Raw genomic sequence first — 18,581 nt, forward strand, 5'->3', positions numbered from 1 at the left:
GTCAGTCTGAACCATGCGTCAATGCCATCCTACCACTTTGTCAATGTTTGCCATGTGAAAATTATGACCTTTCAGAAGTCATGAGCAGTAATAGCAGAGGTAAGAAAACAGCTTTAATTCCTAGACCAAAAATGATGGATTAATTGTGGCTGCTTACAAGGCCACAGTAAGAAGAAATCTGACACTACAAAAGCATCAGCAGGACTTCAGATTAGAACCTGAAGAAAAGTTACCAATTTCAGTAACCGAATCTCAGAATTTCCATCTTATGTTAACCTTCATTTAATGAAGCTATTTATCCTCTTCATTTTTTGTGTTGGTAATCATTTAACTTTCTTTGCATGTAATTAGAATATTAGCATACTAGGAATAATGTTCTTCCTCAGTTAAGAGAAATGTATCTTAGTTGTATCTTAATGATAGGATGTAGAGTTCTTTTCCTGGTTTCAGCTTTTTTTAATAATCATGTAATACAAAATTATTGTTACTGTGTTAGTAACACAGTTAGTTAGTATACTTTTAGTACTTATAGAAAAGGCAAAGAAAAAACCTCTTGTGTCCACATCTGTGGGTTCATTTCACTTAGCATCATCGTATGTGGTCATATGTACTTAGCTTTTGACCTTTTCTACTTGTCTGGTAAGATTATGCTAGAAATATATTAGTTATTGCAAATAAGGGAAACCATGGGATCTATGTTTCTTTGGGTCTGGCTTACATTAATATAATTTTTTCCAAGTCTTTCCATTTCCTACAAATGGGCTGGTGTCATTCTTTCTCATGGTGGCATAGAATTCCATTGTGTACCTATATATATATATGTATATATACATATATATGTACATATATACATATATGTGTGTATATATATATACACATATACATACGACATTTTCTTGATCCATTCACCTACTGAGGGGCACTGGGTTGGTTCCACATCTTAGCTATGGTGAATTATGCTGCGATAAATATAGTTGTACTGGTAGCTTTCGTATGGCCTTGTTTGTGGTCATTTGGATAAATGCCCAAAAGTGGGATTGCTGGGCCATAGGGGAGCTCTATGTGTAGTGGACACAAGAGGATTTTTTTCTTTGTTGGTGTTGTTTTTAATGTACTATGTTTTTTTTTTGTTTCTTTTGTATGTTCTTCCCCCATGGTATAACCCCTGTTGTCACTGTATTTGATTCTGGTGCTTTGCATCTTGTATATACATTTTTCTAAATTGGGGAGGGGAAGGGAAATAACAAAATGCTGAAACCAGGGTACAGGTTGACCCATAGTAACAAGGAGACATACAAGATACTATGTTGAAAATTAACTTTACAACTTCCCGGGTTTTGGGGGGGTGAGGGAGGTGTTAGGGAGATGAGGAGGGAAGGGATGGTAGAGGGAAAAACAAAGGAGGGGGTAATAATGTTCCTGTTCCATAGGAAATGTACTCATTACTTTACACATGTAACTGTAACCCCTCTCTACAGTATCTTTACAATAAAAAAAAATAAAAACAAAGGCAGCATGTGACCTAAGTGGTTTTGTTTTTGTTTTTATTTTTGTTGGTCATGGGACTTGAACTCTGGACCTGGGTGATGTCCCTGAGCTCTTCAGCTCAAGGCAAATGCTCAACCACTGGAGTCACAGTACTACTTCCATTTTTCTGGTTGTTTATTGGAGGTAAGAGTCTCACAAACTTTCTTGCCCAGGCTGGCTTTGAACTATGATCCTCAGATCTCAGCCTGAGGCATGAGTCACCAGCACCCGGCTGTTTATATAAAGTTTTAAAAGACAAGACCCTGCTACACAGCTTGGGCTAGGCACAAACTCTCCATTTTCCTGCTATAGCCACCTGATGTTAGAATTACAAGCATACACTATGATACCCAGCATTATGTCCCTTTTGTAATGGGACAGAAGAAAAATAATAAGGAAAACTCTTAAAAATTATAGCTAAGAAGACAATAAAAAGTGCAGTTCTTCGTCAATAGACAAAAACTGAATTAATTTGTAAATACGGTATCTGAACTGCTATGAATGCTTATTACATACATCATAAGCTCCAGCCTTGATCTGCTGATAGAGTCTGTGTTGGTCTTCATCCCAGAAGGGTGGATACCCCACCAGTAGAATGTAGAGAATGACACCTGGAAGAAATTAGCATAAGAACAGAATGTAAGTCAGATACAATGCTACTAAGCTGCACCCTTTGAAACAAAGGGAAGTACATTGCAGAAAATTTGAGAGAGAGAGAGAGAGAGAGAGAGAGACAGAGACAGAGACAGAGACAGAGACAGAGACAGAGAGAGAGGATGATGATGATGATGATATGATGATATGATGATGATGATAGCTGTTCTCAAGCCCTGTGCATTGTGGAGGGTGAAGGCTTCCTCTGCTATGATAAAGCACTCTGACATTGTGTTACACCACTACATGGGCCAAAGAATTCTAAAGAGCTACACAACCCAGAAGAGCTAACCTAGTCAGAACTTGCTGACTGGTAGTATAAAAAGCAGTGACCTCAAGATATACCATAATCTAAATGCAACCAGAAAATATATTGATTAAACAGTGATGCGTGAGAATACATCACTTTATATGTAAAATGCATGTGATGTACCTTTCATGGTACCTGAAGGAAAAAAGTTAACATGGGGAAAACAGTAATTCTAGGCCAATAGCAGTGACTTACAAGTGTAACCAAAAAGTTCACTATGATGTTAACAGTAATGGGCATTTTCCTCAAATATGTGACATTACAGCATCTAATCAAGAGTATCACCTTGAGCTATCGAATTGCAAGGCATTTCTAGAAACATGACTAAAGGATACTCACCGCCTCTCAATAAAATGAGGATTGGAGGCATGGCTCAGTTGGCAGAGCCCTAGATGATGAGTGGAGGCACCAGGTACCAAATCTGAGTCCAGATCTTAGAGCCCCCCCCCCACCACCAAAAAGAAAGAAAAGAAAATAGAAGCTGGCCATAAACACATATTTTAACTGGGGCTTGGTTTATCACAAAGAAATGTGGCTGTGTACAGAACATTGTGTGAAGAAAGCAAAGGGCAGAATAGGGCACAGTGAAAGACCACCACAAATTGGGCTTGAACCCTTGAATTGCCCTCCATAAGTTCTGAAGTCATTCATAAATTCATAAGACCCGTGTGTGTGTGTGTGTGTGTGAGAGAGAGAGAGAGAGAGAGATATGTGAAGGAGTATGTGTGTGTATATGTAAGAGTGTGTATTTGTATCTAAGAATATGTGTGTGCATGTGGCTGTATATATGAGGCAATGAGTGCAAGAGAATGTGTGTAAGAGCGTGTACATGTGAGTTGTTTTGATTTCTTTTCAATGGGTCTGATATTACTCATCACCAACAAAATGTACACAATATTAAAAAATGTTTTTTTAGTGTAAGAAGCAAATTATGTATTTAAATTTTTGGACCCGATAAAATACTATTAAAGAACTGTGAAATGTAGCCACAAGAAAATGTTTTACAGAACAAGAAAAATAAAATAATGAAAAGAGAAAGTTTAAAAAATAGAGAGAGAGCGCCAGAGAGAAAGGGTAAGGAAGAGGCAGAGGGGCAAAAGAGAAAGAAAAATCTAATATTCAGATAATCCACTGAATGGAGCTTCATAGTATTTAACTCTCATACTGTTAATACTAGTTGCTTATTAATATTTTTAAGTCTAAAGTAAGGCTCTAATGAGTTTTCTGGTAACTTCACTTCTAAAGAAGCACTTTCTCATAATAATGGCGATTATAACGAACAATTATAGCATTTAAAAAAACCCTTTGGGGAAGGTATGAGGCTAGCACTATGATTATTGCCATTTACAAGAAGAGGCTGAGATCCAGAAACTAAATAAGTCATGCTCTGTCATACAGCAAGTAACCCGAGCAGCTGCATGTGTCCACTAACGCCTATACAAACAGCTTCCTACCTAAGCAGCAGATAGAAAGGAGGAAGAAAACAAAAAGGAGAAAATCGGGAGAAATCTACAAACAGGAGGCATGATAAAGAAAAATGTCAGACAACCTCTGTCAATGCAGGCAAAGAAAGACCACAATATGCCCACTGTGCCAGTCCTCACAGCCTCATTACTGCCCAGAGTACCCCATTCTGTCTGTCCTTCTAGGTTGTTAAGGTCCAAACACAGTATCTTACCTCCAGAGGCTACCATATTTCACAAAAATATGGCCCTATCATTTTTTTTAAAGCCTTTAAGAATGTGACTGTATATCTTGCACATCGTCTGTCAGTGTCTGCCAGACTCGGGCCCTACTAAGGCTTTCCAAGTTGATCAGCAGAGACAGATCTTGCACTGGGAACTAATTTACTGCAAGGGAAGTATTCGAGCTATTCACCATTAGCATTTAGATTTGGACAGGAACATTCTGGAGCAATGCTCAAACTCAAAGGCATTTTGGAGTTGATCCTAGAGCATAGTGAGGCCTAAGTGGAGGGGAGAAAGACAGACTTGGACTTGTTTGTCTCAGACCTTTGCCATCAACCAAGTGTCATTTTCAATGTTTTAGAATGACAATGGCTGTTTTAACTGGCATTTTAACTCCTTTTTATTTGCTACAAAATGTTTTTCCTTAGGAAAAAGTTGACACTCTCAGTTGCATGAAGGAAATGCATTCTTATTTTATAGGAAAGAAATCAACTCTGAGATACTACAGACACAGAGTTATTAAAAATATTTGAAACCAAGTATCATGACTAAAAATACAGTTCCCTGATTATACCTGCCTCTGTAGGCATGGGGGAAACTTTGAAGGCCCAGGATTCAATCCAATTTAAGATGAAATATCAACCTTGGTATTGCTAAGGACACAAAGAAATATACTGTACAGTAATCTATCATTATGGCACAGTGTTGATAGATGTATTTACTCTTTCAAAAAATTACAACCAAATCTAAAACATTATTCTGATAACATTTAAATAAAAGTTTTAGTTAACACCTCTCAGGCTGAGTGAAAGCTGTTGCCAGTAGACTAAAGCCAAATTATGGGAGTCAAATACCTATTTATAGACTAGTGGGAATGATACTGTCAAAACCCAGAAAACTAATTAATATTGATAATCTTAGGAGAGAAGTGATTCAGAGTATCTCTCAGCCTCCCCTTTATTCCAGCCTCTGACCTATATGTTGAAATGGAGAAATATCATTATAATATGTGATATTGAAATCCTCTCCATTTTGTCCTTGTCCTTGGGACTTTCTTTGATTAGAGTTGGTTGAGAAAGCCTTCAATCAGAACTTAGTCCTTATAGGCTAATCAATTTATTTCCCTAACTGTCATTTGGGAGGCATCTTGGTTTCATACAAAATTTACTGGAAGGGTGGGTGGAGCTGTTAGGGGACAGAAGTAGGAACTTATCATTACTATGAACTCTACCACATCCCACATTTCAAACTGGTGCCAAGAAATATTGCTGGGTGCCGTTGGTTCATGTCTGTAATCCTATCTATTCAGAAGGCTGAGATTTAATGACTGCAGTTTGAAGTCATCTCTGGACAAGAAAGTCCAGGAGACTCTTATGTCCAATAAACTACTTTTTAAAAAAAGCTATCACTTGTTGCTCAAGGGGTAGAGTGTCAGCCTTGAGTAAGAGAAGCTCAGGGACAGCATCTGAGCCCTGTGTTCAACCCCAGGATGGGCATAAAAATAAATGAATAGAGGGGCACTGGTGGCTCATGCCTGTAATCCTAGCTACTCAGCAGGCTGAGATCTGAGGATCATGGTTCAAACTCAGCCCAGGCAGGAATGTCCGTGAGACTCTTATCTCCAATAAACCACTAGAAAAACGGAAGTGGTGCTGTGTCTCAAGTGGTAGAGTGCTCGCCTTGAGCTGAAGAGCTGAGGGACAGCGCCCAGTCCCAGAGTTCAAGTCCCATGACTACCAATAAATAAATAAATAAATAAATATTCCCATTCCACATCTACTGAATCAAAAACACAAGATTGCTGGTTAAAGCAAACATTGCTTTGTAAAAAGATTATACAATAGGCCAACGTTTGAGGATTTCTTCTAGAATTTCTGAGGTGATCAGTAGGGAACATCAAGTAAAAGAAACTGATTTATTTTACTTTTATATATTTGTGGCCTTTTATTTAAAAGTAAGCAGATAATATCACAAATAGAAACATATATTTCTTTCCTTTAAAATGATGTTGGGAATGTTACCATACTGTTAACACTAAGTGACATTGAATTTCTATTAATAATACAAACATCGACTAAATACTTGTTATATAATACAGTATCCTAATTATTTATACATTAAAATTTTTTAATCCTCACTGTAATATCTTATATAAATACAGAATCATTATTTTATCTTCTATAGAAGATGAAACTGTAGGGCAAATGCAAAATAACTTATTCATTACAGGCCTAAATCTATTTATTAGCTATTCACTATAGTTCAGTATCATAAATAACTTGTATTTATTAAAGGCTTACATTCTTTCATTCTAATTCATGCCATGCTCATGAAAACAATCCCACTTTACGTTGTAACAATACGGATGGTTGTAGAAGGAGTATTTGTGTTCTCTCCAATTGCTGGCTGAAATCCTGACCTGCACTATGATAGCCCCAGGAGGGCTCTTCTAGGCTAGAGACCCTTTGAATGGAATTAGTGTCCCATGAAAGAGACCATGCAAAGCTCCTTGTCCCTTCTACCATGTGAAGACACGAAGGGAAGGTGACCATTTATGAACCAGAAGGCAGGTCCTCACAAGGCCCAGTCTGCCAGCTTTTTAACCTTGGACCTCCTAGTCTAGAACTGTGAGAAATACTTTTTAAAATGTTGAAGTTATTCAGCTTTTGGTCATTTTATGTATTTATGTTTTCATCCTTGCTCAGTGGAATAAATCCTTGAAGTGTTAGAGAAAATTTACTTGAAACTATGGTTTCTTACCACATGCCCACATATCCACTGGCTTTCCATAAGGGTCTTTGCGTAAAACTTCTGGGGACAGGTATCCAGGTGTGCCGGCGAAACCTAGGAAAACAGATTTGTGCCAGTCAGAGCCAGAGTCACTATGAAATGAAGAACCTGAAAGGAAAACGTTTGAGTGGTGTCCCTAAATAACAAAATAAGAAAAACTTTCCAGAATACCAAACTAGTGGAGACCAGTTTCCCTTATTCAATATTGATCTTTTTGTCTATACTTTTTTCCAGATACCGAGGCCAATCTATTGGGAATGTGCCACTTTTGGTTAGCTGCTGATGACTGCTTCCATTAGAGTAAAAATCCTCAAGCCGATAAGAAGTAAGTAGAAAATGGAAGAGAGGGTTAGAACTTTGCAAAAGATCATAGTTATCATGATACCTAAACAACTTTATTATGATAATTAGTCACTTATGAAGGAGTTTGATATAAAAGGCATATAATAAGGACAAATTAAAAGCAACTTTCAGAAAATAATTGTGAAAGAGCTAGTCTGTAGGCTGTAGGGTGATGAGGGTAGAGACAGGACTAAAAGTAATTGGAGACCTCATCAGGAGAAGAAGTAAGCTTAAAATATATCAAAGAGCTCAATGTGTTCTAATAAATAATCAGGCTGTCCTTGTAACTGGCAACTAAAAAGGAGACTCTGGAACATTCAGATGAATCACTGTTGAACTTGTACCAACAAGACTTTCGATCTAAGAGGATCTAGTAAGAAACATGAGATGGTTAAAAAAAATGAAAAGAAAGAGAAAGAGAAAAAGCTGTGTATTATATAAACTGGCATAGGATTAAATAAGGTACATTGAAGTAATTGTAGGATTGATAGAGTCTAAAGCATTTCTTATTTTTGAAACTTAAGTTTTTCAAATAAAAATATTTACTTTAAAAGGACCCAGTGTAACCATTGACATTTGCAAAGTTTTCTTCCAGCGCATATCTTTAGAAGGATAAGTCATAGGAATCTCTCCAGCCGGGAGTCACTGACAAAGCATACTGTGTATTTCTTGGGATGCAAAGTCTCCAAAAAATAATTTTCCCCTCATTTCTCTTATAAATTTGTATTTATACAGGAGATATAAAAATGCTGGACACTTACAGGTATTTCTGAAAACAAAATTAGATTAGAAAATGAGTCAAAGGGTGTTTGAATCCACCTTCTTAAGACAAGCAAAACCCATGTGTCTTGAGCTGAACTTAACATGGTCCACGGCTAAATCTACAAAGGTCTCTGCTGCCTCAAGTTTGAGAATTACTTGGAGTGGAGATACTTCTGGTATGCCATACCTACCAATCTCCATTCCCACAATCTTTCTCCAACTCTTCATGACATGAGTCAAAAGAGAATCCAGTGAGAATCCAAGGGACAAAGCTTGATTAAATCCAATGCCAGGAGTATACAGTTTCAAGTCCTTCATCATCTGGTATCTCCTTTATTCATCCAATATGATTTTATTTTCCTTGTGAGCATTTGGCCTGATGGATCTTGTTAACAGTTTCTTGAAAGTGAATTTCCCCTTGGTAGACTTGATGTCATTTTTTGCTGTTATCTAAATCTCTAGCAGACAGCAGTTCTAAATGATTTCTAACCTGCAGTTATCATTAGCTGTCTACATTTCCCAGTGATTCTTTTCCACTCTGAAAAATCACGCTTTAATGTCCAATCTATTGTCTACTATCTAAAATTAGTTAGCTGGGTGCTGGTGGCTCATGACCATAATCCTAGCTACTCAAGAGGCTGAGATCTGAGGATCATGGTTTGAAGCTAATTGGGGAAAGAAAGTCTGTGAGACTCTTATCACCAATTAATTACCCAAAATGCTGGAAGTGGTGCTGTGGCTCAAGTGTAGAGACCTAGCCTTGAGTGAAAGAAGCTCTGGGACTGCACCCAGGTCCTGACAAAAATAAAAAAAAAAGTAAATAAATGAATAAAAAGAAAATTAGTAAACTTCAATGCATGTCTTAAATAGCTTAGAATGTCTGACCCAAAGCAGGAAATGTTAATGCTATTCTCTCTAGGAAAAATAGGAAAGTAAGTCACTACATGTGTTTAAAAAGTGACTCGAGCTGGGTGCTCGTGGCTCATGTCTGTAATCCTAGCTACTAAGAAGGCTGATACCTGAGGATTGCAGTCCAAAGCCAGCCGGCAGGAAAGTCCATAAGACTTTTATGTCCAATAATCCACTCAGAAAACCAGAAGTGGTGCTGTGGCTCAAGTGGTAGAGTGCTAGCCTTGAGCCAAAGAGCTGAGGGACAATGCCTAGGCCAGAGTTCAGCCCCACAACTGAAAAAAAAAATCAACAAAACAACAACAAAAACCCCCACAAAAAGAAAAAGTGAACTGCTCAACTAAAGCATTATGGATTACACCTGTAATCCCAGCACTCAAGAGAGACAGGATTTGAGGCAAGCCTCTAGAAATACATAGTAAGATGCTATATGAAACAAATTAACAAAAGCACAAAAAGTTCCCAAACAGTACTAAAGGCTTCAAGCAGGTGAAGCAATACTGAACAAAAACATGCAAAAACTATCCTAATGCCTGATTTAAACTGTATGATAGAGCCACTAGTTACAAAACAACATGGTACTAACACAAAGGCAGGAACATAGACCAATAAAACAGCATAAGTGACCCAGAAATGAGCTCAAGCAGGTGGCCACATGACTCTTCAAAAAGTTACCAAATCCGTAACACTGGAGGAAAAAATAGTCTTTGTAGCAAGTGATACTAGGGACATGAGATATCTACTTGTAGAAGACTGACATGATCCATATCTCTTACTGTCTACAAAAATATAATTAATAAAACTCATAATTAATGAAGACCTAAAATAAAACCTGAAACTTTGAAACTACTTGAGAAAAAAAATCTCAGGAAATGCTTCATTGGGCATAGGTAATGACTTTCTGAACAGAGTTCCAGTAACTGAAAAGGTAAGAATTATGACAAATGGGACATAATCACATTTCAAAGTTTCTGCACAGAAAAAGAAACAATCAACAGTGAGGACACAGAATATAGAAGGGAAGAAAATATTCACCAATTTTTATTCATTATTAATCATTATAGTGTTATTAGTCGTTATATCTATCATTCAGTATATTATTATTATGCATCTGACAATGAACTTCATCCAAAATATATGAAGAATGCACAAAGTATACACCAAAATAATAAATAATCCCATCAATAATGGGGACATGAACTGAACACTTTTCAAGTGAAGAAGTATAAATAGCTGATAAACATATAAAAAATGATCAATATCCTTAAGTATCAGGGGAATGCAAGTCAAAACTACAATGAGAGTCTTCCATCTCTACCCCAAGTCTGAATGGCTATTAAGAAGAAAACAAATAACACAAAATGCAACTCCCTCTCCCAAGGTCATGAAAACAGAGTAGGGATAACTAGGGCAGTGGAATGTGAAAAGGAGGAGGTAGGAAGAAAGTAAAAGGTAGAAGTGGGGGAATAAATATGAAGTATACTGTGTGCTATTATGGAAATGTGATAAAACACTTTACAGTGGAAACTGGAGTTATACTGTGGGGGAAGAACATATAAGAGAAACAAAAAAAATCACACAGTACATTTTAAATATGTTAAAAACAATAGCAAGAAAGAAAAAAACCACTCATGTCCCTATCTTGGGGTTCATTTCACTTAATACCCTCTTATATGGTCATATGTACATAGCTTTTGACCTTTTCTGCATGTCCTAGATTTATACTAGTTATTGCAAATAAGGGCAACCATAGGACCTAGGTTTCTCTGGGCCTGGCTTACTTCACTTAATATAATTTTTTCCAACTCTTTCCATTTCCTAACAAATGGGGTGATGCCATTCTTTCTGATGGAGGCATAGAATTCCACTGTATAAATATACCACATTTTGTTGATCCATTCATCTATTGAGGGGCATCTGGGTTGGTTTTTAATGTCGGTGCCCTGCATCTTGTATATACATTTTTCTAATTTGGGGAGGGGAAGGAAAATAACAAAATACTGAAATAAGGATACAGGTTGACGCATTGAAACAATGAGATGTAGAAGACACTATGTGGAAAATGAACTTTACAACTTGGCAGGGGGAGGAGTTGGGGAGGTGGGAGGGAAGGGATGGTAGTGGTAGGGGAAAAACAAAGGAGGAGGTAACAATGCTCCATAGGAAATGTACACATTACCTTACTCATGTAACTGTAACCCCTCTGTATAGTATTTTTGTACCTCATGAATACAAAAAGGCTGGTGCAGATTCCCCTAGAGTTGAGATTCCTTGTCTGTCTCTGTGTTGTTTGGAACTTGCTTGGTCCCAACTATTTCCTGGTTTAAGCTAGCATTCATAATTTAAATAACAAGGTCCTTGCTTTCATGTTAATTATGAATTCTTCACGTGTGTGTGTGTGTGTGTGTGTGTGTGTGTGTGAGTGTGTGTGTGCTCTAGACACAGCTGGCATTTTATTATTTGAGATATGGTTCCGGGCTCTTTTTGTTTTTGTTTTTTTCTGGTTAATTGGTGATGGAGTCTTGTGGATTTTTTCTGCCCAAAGTGGCTTCTATCCTTCAGATCTCAATCTCTTAACTAGCTAGGATTATAGATATAAACCCCCAGCGCCTATCTCAGGTTAATTATTCATAAACTATCTTCCAATGAAACCATCATTATGTACTTTCAACCCAGATATGTCCATCTCCACTCAAATTCCCTCACCAGATCCCTGAAACCTCTAAGATAAAAGCCAAACTCTTCAAAAGGTACATCATTATGTCTTTGCACATCAATGAACCAATTGCCATTCAGTGCCCAGATAACTGTAGATCTGATCTTTCTCCAACACTGAATGCAGACTTCCTTCCTTATACTCCCAGAGTACTTCCTGAGGCCTTTGGAAAGCCCCTCCTACCCTGCAAGGTGAATAGTTACTGACACAAAAGCTATAGCTCCTTAGGGATCAGGGCCTCCTATTAATTTATGCACCTCCAGTTATTTTTCTCTGTCAATGTATCTGACACACTTCTTACTGTACTTCCTGTCAAAAATCTAACTGTTGGTACTTCATTATGGGGGGAGAACAGGGACTTGGGGCTTGAACTCAGGGTCTGGGTGCTATCCCTGAGCTGTTTTTGCTCAAGGATAGTGTTCTACCACTTTTGCGCTAAAGCTCTACTTCCAGCCTGTTTTGTAGTTTAGTGGAGATCACTGTCACTGGCTTTCCTGCCCAGGTTATCTTCAAACTGTGATCCTCAAATCTCAGCCTCCTGAGAAGCTAGGATTATAGGCTTGAGCCACCAGTGCTTGGCTCATTCCTGAGGATAAAAAAATACATCTAGATCTCCAATTTGTAGACATAAGTACAGGTCTTACTGTCTTCCTGTTTACAGTCAACTAGGATAAGATTATTTAAACATCAGGAAATGAGGTCCTGAATTAGGCTGTCACAAAGTAGCTGAGGGAAGGCTGCTGGGTCACTTCTATTAATTAGATTTGGTGACCTTGAAAGATAAGGTAGATCTCAGGGTCTATATGTCCATCTTAAGGCATGTTTGTTTAGCTTACAGAGAAGCTTTTGTACATACAACCCAAAAGGGAAGCACTTTGGGTGGGGTCTGTCTTTTTTTTCAGAGGAAAAGAAATCAGAAGTTAATAGTATTTCAAAAGTTAGCCCACATACATTGACTGTGAAGGGAGATATAAGACTTACAATGGGGAAAGCTTATATTATACAACTCTATTAGAAAAATAAGTTCATACTTGAAATGGCAGAGAGAGAGAGAGAGAATGAGAGAGAGAGAAAGACAGACAGACAGACAGACAGACAGACAGATACAGACAGAGGCACAGAGAATTGAGACAGAAAAACTCTTGGCTTATTCAAGCCACATATAGAATCAATCCATAAGCCCAGCTAGAATTAGTAAAATTGAAAGTTTATCTAGAGTTGATTTCTTTCTTAGGAATCAACTCTAAATGATAGGGCTCAGAGTACAAGGCCCTGGCACACTGGAAACATGGACCTAAACTAAGGAAAGCAAGGTAGGATCTTTTTCACGTTCCATGTTCTTTCTCATACTCCCCTCTCTCCTCCACAATAGCCTTACAAACTAGATTTCTTAAGATGATTGCCTAAGATGAGCTATAGAAACGAGAATTCCTATTGCCCAAAATGAGCCACAGAAACTAGAAACTAGAATCACAAACCAGTTATAAAATCTAGAAGTATAACTTCTAGCCTTTCTGTGCTCATACAGAAATGATATTCATTTAGTTTCACTTCTGCATTACTATATATTAGTAAGCTTGGTCATCTATCTATCTATCTATCTATCTATCTATCTATCTATCTATCTATCTATCTATCTATCTGCCCTTGTATGTATACATAACAGGTAGTATTTGAGTTTATGACCCATACATGAGAAAGCAGATTCGTCTTTGCTTTCTGGGTCTGCCTTATTTCTTTTTTTGGGGGGGGGAGCGGTCGTGGGGCCTGAACTCTGGGCCTGGGCGCTGTCCCTCAGCTCTTCAGCTGAAGGCTAGTGCTTTACCACTTGAGTGACAGCACCACTTCTGGCTTTTTTCTTTTTGCTTATGTGGTGCTGAGGAATCGAACCCAGGGCCTCAGGCATGCAAGGCAAGCACTCTACCACTGAGCCAACTTCCCAGCCCTCTGGGTCTGCCTTATATTACTCAGTTCTGAGTGTTTTCTAGATCCCTCCATTTCCTTGCAAGATGCTATATAATTTCATTTTTCCTGATGGTTGAATAAAAGTCCTGTGTGTATATGTGTGTATGTGTGTGTGTGTGAGTGAGTGTGTAGCACATTTTCTTTTCTATTTGTCCCTTTGAAGGCATCTGGGCTGTTTCCATCCTTGGCTATTGTGGCTGCAATGTAAGTAAGTGTGCAAGTATTTTTACTGTACCCTGTTTTACATCTTTCAGATAAATGCCCAGGAATGGTAAAGATGGATCATAGGGTAGTTCTATGTTTATAATTTTGAGGAATCTCCATACTGATTTCCATAGTGGTTTCATTAATTTGCATTCCCATATAATAAGGTTCATTTCTTTCCTGAATTTTCACCAACAATTTTTTTTGTATTCTAAATGATGTCCACTCTGAGCGGCGTGAGATTAACATTCCTAAGAGAAAGGTCCAGAGATAAGTAGAATTTAACAGCTTCTGCAATATGTACACATTCTGCATTGTATGTATCCAACATTTATAACTGTATTTGAAGGTTATTAAATGTATGCATTTTAAATAAAGGAATTTAAAAAAATCTGGGCCATTGGGTCTTCCTTTGTACCATGCAATACTTTGATTAAATAAATTTTTTAGCTTTTCTCTTGTTAGCTTGGCTTTCATTAGAGGAGTGTTGGCTTTAGCTCTTGTGATGAGTGAACATACTTTTCCTCTCCTAGTAAAAGAAACAATTTTCATCACATAACTATTTCTCTCTTTTATTATCTTTAAGTATTTTTACAAAAGTGTTTCAGTTCAACATGTCAGTTAATGAGTACAATGCATCTTGATGAAAATTTCAAAACCATCAGAATTTTTAATAACAAAACTGGCACACCAATAAATTAGAAAATGACAAAATACATAAACATATAGATATGTGACTTGGAATGGCTAAAAATATTTCTTTCTTTGTGGTACTAGGGCTCAAACCCACAGCTTTATGTGTGCAATTATAATTTCCTTAATTTATGGGTAACAAATGTATGAAATTTATATATCCTAGAAACCTACTCTTTCCTTTGCTCTCTGTGGCATCACTATATGTGATCAATCAACTTTCTTAAAAAAAATCTCTGGAGCTGGGCACCAGTGGCTCATCCCTTCGTTACTCAGGAGGCTGAGATCTGAGGATTATGGTTCAAAGCCAGCAAGGAAGAAAAACCTGTGAGACTCTTTATCTCCAATTAACTACCAAAAAAAATGGAAGTAGAGGTGTGACTCAAGTGGTAGAGCACTAGCCTTGAACACAAAGAGGCTCAGGGACAGTGTCCAGCCTCTGAGTTTGAGATCAGGACTTGGGACAGGGGTAGAGGAAAAGAACTTCTATTCATCAAGCCACAGGACAAAGAAGTCTTTGGATATTGCAATACTCTTATTACTTATCACTATAGAATTTGTTTCCTCATCTATCTTTAAATGAAAGAAAAATAACTTGTGTTTCCATGTCCCCGTTATTATTTTCCCTAAAAGTATTTCTTGATTTTATTCCCTTTTATTATCAGGTTCAAAATGTTACAGGTCCAGTATCTTACATTAGTTAAGATGCTGCTAGAAGAAATATGTCTAAAGTGGGATTAAGAGTCAGGAGTTAGAAGTCAGGTATTAGGTGGTGCATGCCTGTAATCCTAGTTACTCAGGAGAATAAGATCTTTGGATCATGGTTCAAAGCCAGCCTAGACAGGAAAGGCCACAAGGCTCTTATCTCCAATTAATCATCAAAGAAAGTCAGATGTGGTGCTGTGGATCAAAGTGGTAGAGTACAGCCTTGAGCACAAGAGAGCTCAGGGACAGCACGTAAGCCCCAAACTCAAGCCCCACAACTGACAAAATTAAGAAAAAGTGTCAGGAGTTAGAAGCAAAAGGATATTGAGTACTATAGAGGAGAGAAGTGGCATGGAGCGTAGAGATTGTGTGAAGGATTCGGTTCTACTCACCAAACCATGCTTGCTGGTCTCCTTGTACCTCTATGGCTAAGCCAAAGTCAGCCAATTTCACAGCTGCTCCCTTGGATTTGCTAGCTAAAAGCAAATTCTCAGGCTTTATTTAGAAAGAAAAAAAACAGAGAGACCAAGGTGAGAACCTATTTTAAGTGACTATTCAAAACTAACTCTTTTTTTTAAAACACAAGATTAAGGGAGAAAACAAAACAAAGAGTCATGCACAGTTGTCTCTCCTGGAGACTGGCATTCCTAAATCCCAGGGAAAATATGGTTAGAAAATGGTTTTCAAAACATCATGTGTGCAGGCTTTAGACAGATGCATAAAGGTTGGGGAGAGATAGTGGGTAGAGGGGAGAGATCCAATAAACAAGCATGTGTCTTGGCCTGCACACATGTTTTCAAGGACCATTCAAGGCCCAGAGTTGGCCACAGACATAGACTTAGCAGGCTCACAGAGCACAGATACTCTCAGCAGAAGGAAACTTGGCAAAATGATGACAAAAGTTGGACCAATCTACAGACATTTGGCAAATAAAACTGTGCAAATTAAATCCTAGTTGACTTTAAGTTTGGATCCAAGTGCAGTGATTCTGTGATTCCTCAATGTTTCCAAACAATGTCTCTACAAAATTTGGAGATGCACTCTAAATTATGTATTAAAACTGCTGTCTTTAAGAATCTGTTTATTCTTAAAGGCAGAAAAAGTATCCTAGCATTTGCCAAATGTTACAGTTAACTTCTTTTCCCTTTATAAGCTAGGTTTTTAAAATATAATTTACATCTCTTTGAAGTGTGATTCAAAACATTACTTATATATTTCTTCTCTCATCTCAAATGACTGTGAGAAAGATACATTCTGGGTTCTTGTATAGTTATTGTTACTCAAGCACTGTTTACTGGATCTTGGTATCAGGCTGTGTCTACAGTATTGTTTCCCAACTAGAGCATCAAGACACATTGATATTTCCAAATAAGCAACAAGCCAATGTCTTCCATTTCCCTGGACCCTCTTTGTGGATATTTAAAAAATGAAGGGAGAAGATGGTTAAAAAAAGATGCTGGGTCAATACATATACCACCAAGCTATCTGGATGAACAGGCTAGATTGGTGTCCATAAGGGAGAATAGTCAAATATCTTCCTAGCTTGGGACAAAATCCAGTGAATTTAAGTCTGTGTCTCAGACAGAATGACATTGGGAAACAATGGGTTTGACAAGTGCCAAAACCGTTCTCTACAAATCTAAAAATTCAGTCAATCAAAATGGTTTTATTTGGATGTTGACAAATTAAATATTTTCTCCACCATGTTAGCACCTGTCTTCTTATCAAATTAGGTAATTCTACTGTTAGTTTTGACCTTGTGTAAACACAGCCGAAACCAGTATTTGATTAAAAAAAAATGAAGCCAGCCATGCAAAATAGCGAAAACCCATAACCAAAATTCAGAAGAAATTAGATTAAATCTATAAGAGATCAGAGTGTGGGCAAATAAGTTTTGATTAAGTACCAGACTTCTTCAGGCTCTTGCTTCTCACTGCCATCAGATTCACCACTATCGTGACCATTGGTAAATGTGAAGAAACCTTTGTAAAATTTTGGGAGCCAATAGGGGTTTGAACTATATAACACCAAGTGCATAATTTAATTTGGACTTTGGGGTAAAGTTGTCTCTAGACTATGAATGAGAGCTGAACTAGCTTTTAGTGACAACATCTTACCTATGAAATGACTGGGAAACTGTGGTTGCTTATTAATATGATAAAATGTCTAACTGTGTGAATGTAGTCACATTTGACATTTTACTTTCACAACTAAAATGTATGGTCCACTGCATTCATGAATTTGATAATTGAATCAAGAGAAAGTTTCCAACTGTTTATTTTAGAATTAGCATCTTGGATAATGCACATCAAACTGTAAGTAACAGTTAAATGTGCTCCTGGGTGACTTACACATTTAAAAGCACTGAGATTTTCAGAGATGTCTGCTAACACAATCCAGACTAGTTTGTTAGCCGCAGACTCATTCAATGCGAGAGCTCAAATCACTGAAGAATTCAGAGTCATTTGAAGACTTTTTGGTTACATGGTATGGAAGTTAGTTGAGCAAATGCCAGTGCCATTAGTCAATAAACTAATGTAATGGGTACGTTAATCACTAGATGCACTGGAAGGGCTGTGTGCATCATGCCCATAAACACAAAGTTTAAGCCAATTCAGAAGAAATGGTGGCCTGTGAGTTTTGTCATGCATGACCTCTGAATGACAGGGGTGGGCCATTCTTCATAACTAGAGATGACCTAGAAGGCCTTGCTGCAGGGCCTGTGATTCATCTGGGAAGATGAAATGTGCATCAGTGTTTCACCTTCTACCCTGAGGACTGTTCAGCTGCAGCTATATACCAGAAAAGGCAAGCCTATCTCAAATATGTCTTAAGGCCTATCTTAAACATGTCTGCATGTTTGAATAAATAGGGCTGAAAAAGCTTTACATTGTGTGTACCTATGAGGCCATCCCAACTATGGACCCTTGGTATGCAAGCTGAGAAATCAGAGTAATTACTGAATTTATTTAAGGGTTATTTGATTTCTAATGTTTCACTACAAGATTGTTTTAAATGACCTTTACTCTTTGAAATGTAGTGGGAATAATCCTGTCACTGTGTTCTGTGAGGGTTCAGGAGGCTCAGCTTTTCTAATAGAAATTCTTATGAAGTGGGGAACATGTACCCCATCCTTCGTCAGCCAGGTAAGGCCCACAAAATCTCTTGGTACTTGACAGGACAGACATGTAATGGTCCTTACCACTGCCTGTGTCACGTCTTCCTGTGTTGATAATATTGTAGGGCCTGTGATGATGTGAGAAATGTTTACATGTCCCTTGGCAGGAAGAAGGTTCCTCATGCCTAAATCTAGAGC

At 37.7% G+C, this 18,581-nt stretch overlaps 1 protein-coding gene across 14 annotated transcripts in view; it reads right to left on the minus strand.

Annotated features, from left to right (window-relative positions):
- The window catches only part of Camk2d (calcium/calmodulin dependent protein kinase II delta), a 258,224-nt gene that overhangs the window by 59,394 nt on the left and 180,249 nt on the right, over positions 1-18,581 (minus strand). For all 14 annotated transcript variants that reach the window (XM_070022483.1, XM_070022490.1, XM_070022485.1 and 11 more), the window contains exons 7-9: positions 15,658-15,760; positions 6,940-7,023; positions 2,044-2,138 (exon numbers count right to left, since the gene is read on the minus strand). In XM_070022483.1, the coding sequence (XP_069878584.1) occupies positions 2,044-2,138; positions 6,940-7,023; positions 15,658-15,760 (282 nt within the window). The remainder of the gene's footprint in view (positions 1-2,043; positions 2,139-6,939; positions 7,024-15,657; positions 15,761-18,581) is intronic.

Source organism: Dipodomys merriami, unplaced genomic scaffold, assembly GCF_024711535.1.
Source record: "Dipodomys merriami isolate MVZ:Mamm:240054 unplaced genomic scaffold, mDipMer1.0.p SCAF_15, whole genome shotgun sequence".
Lineage (NCBI taxonomy): Eukaryota > Metazoa > Chordata > Mammalia > Rodentia > Heteromyidae > Dipodomys > Dipodomys merriami.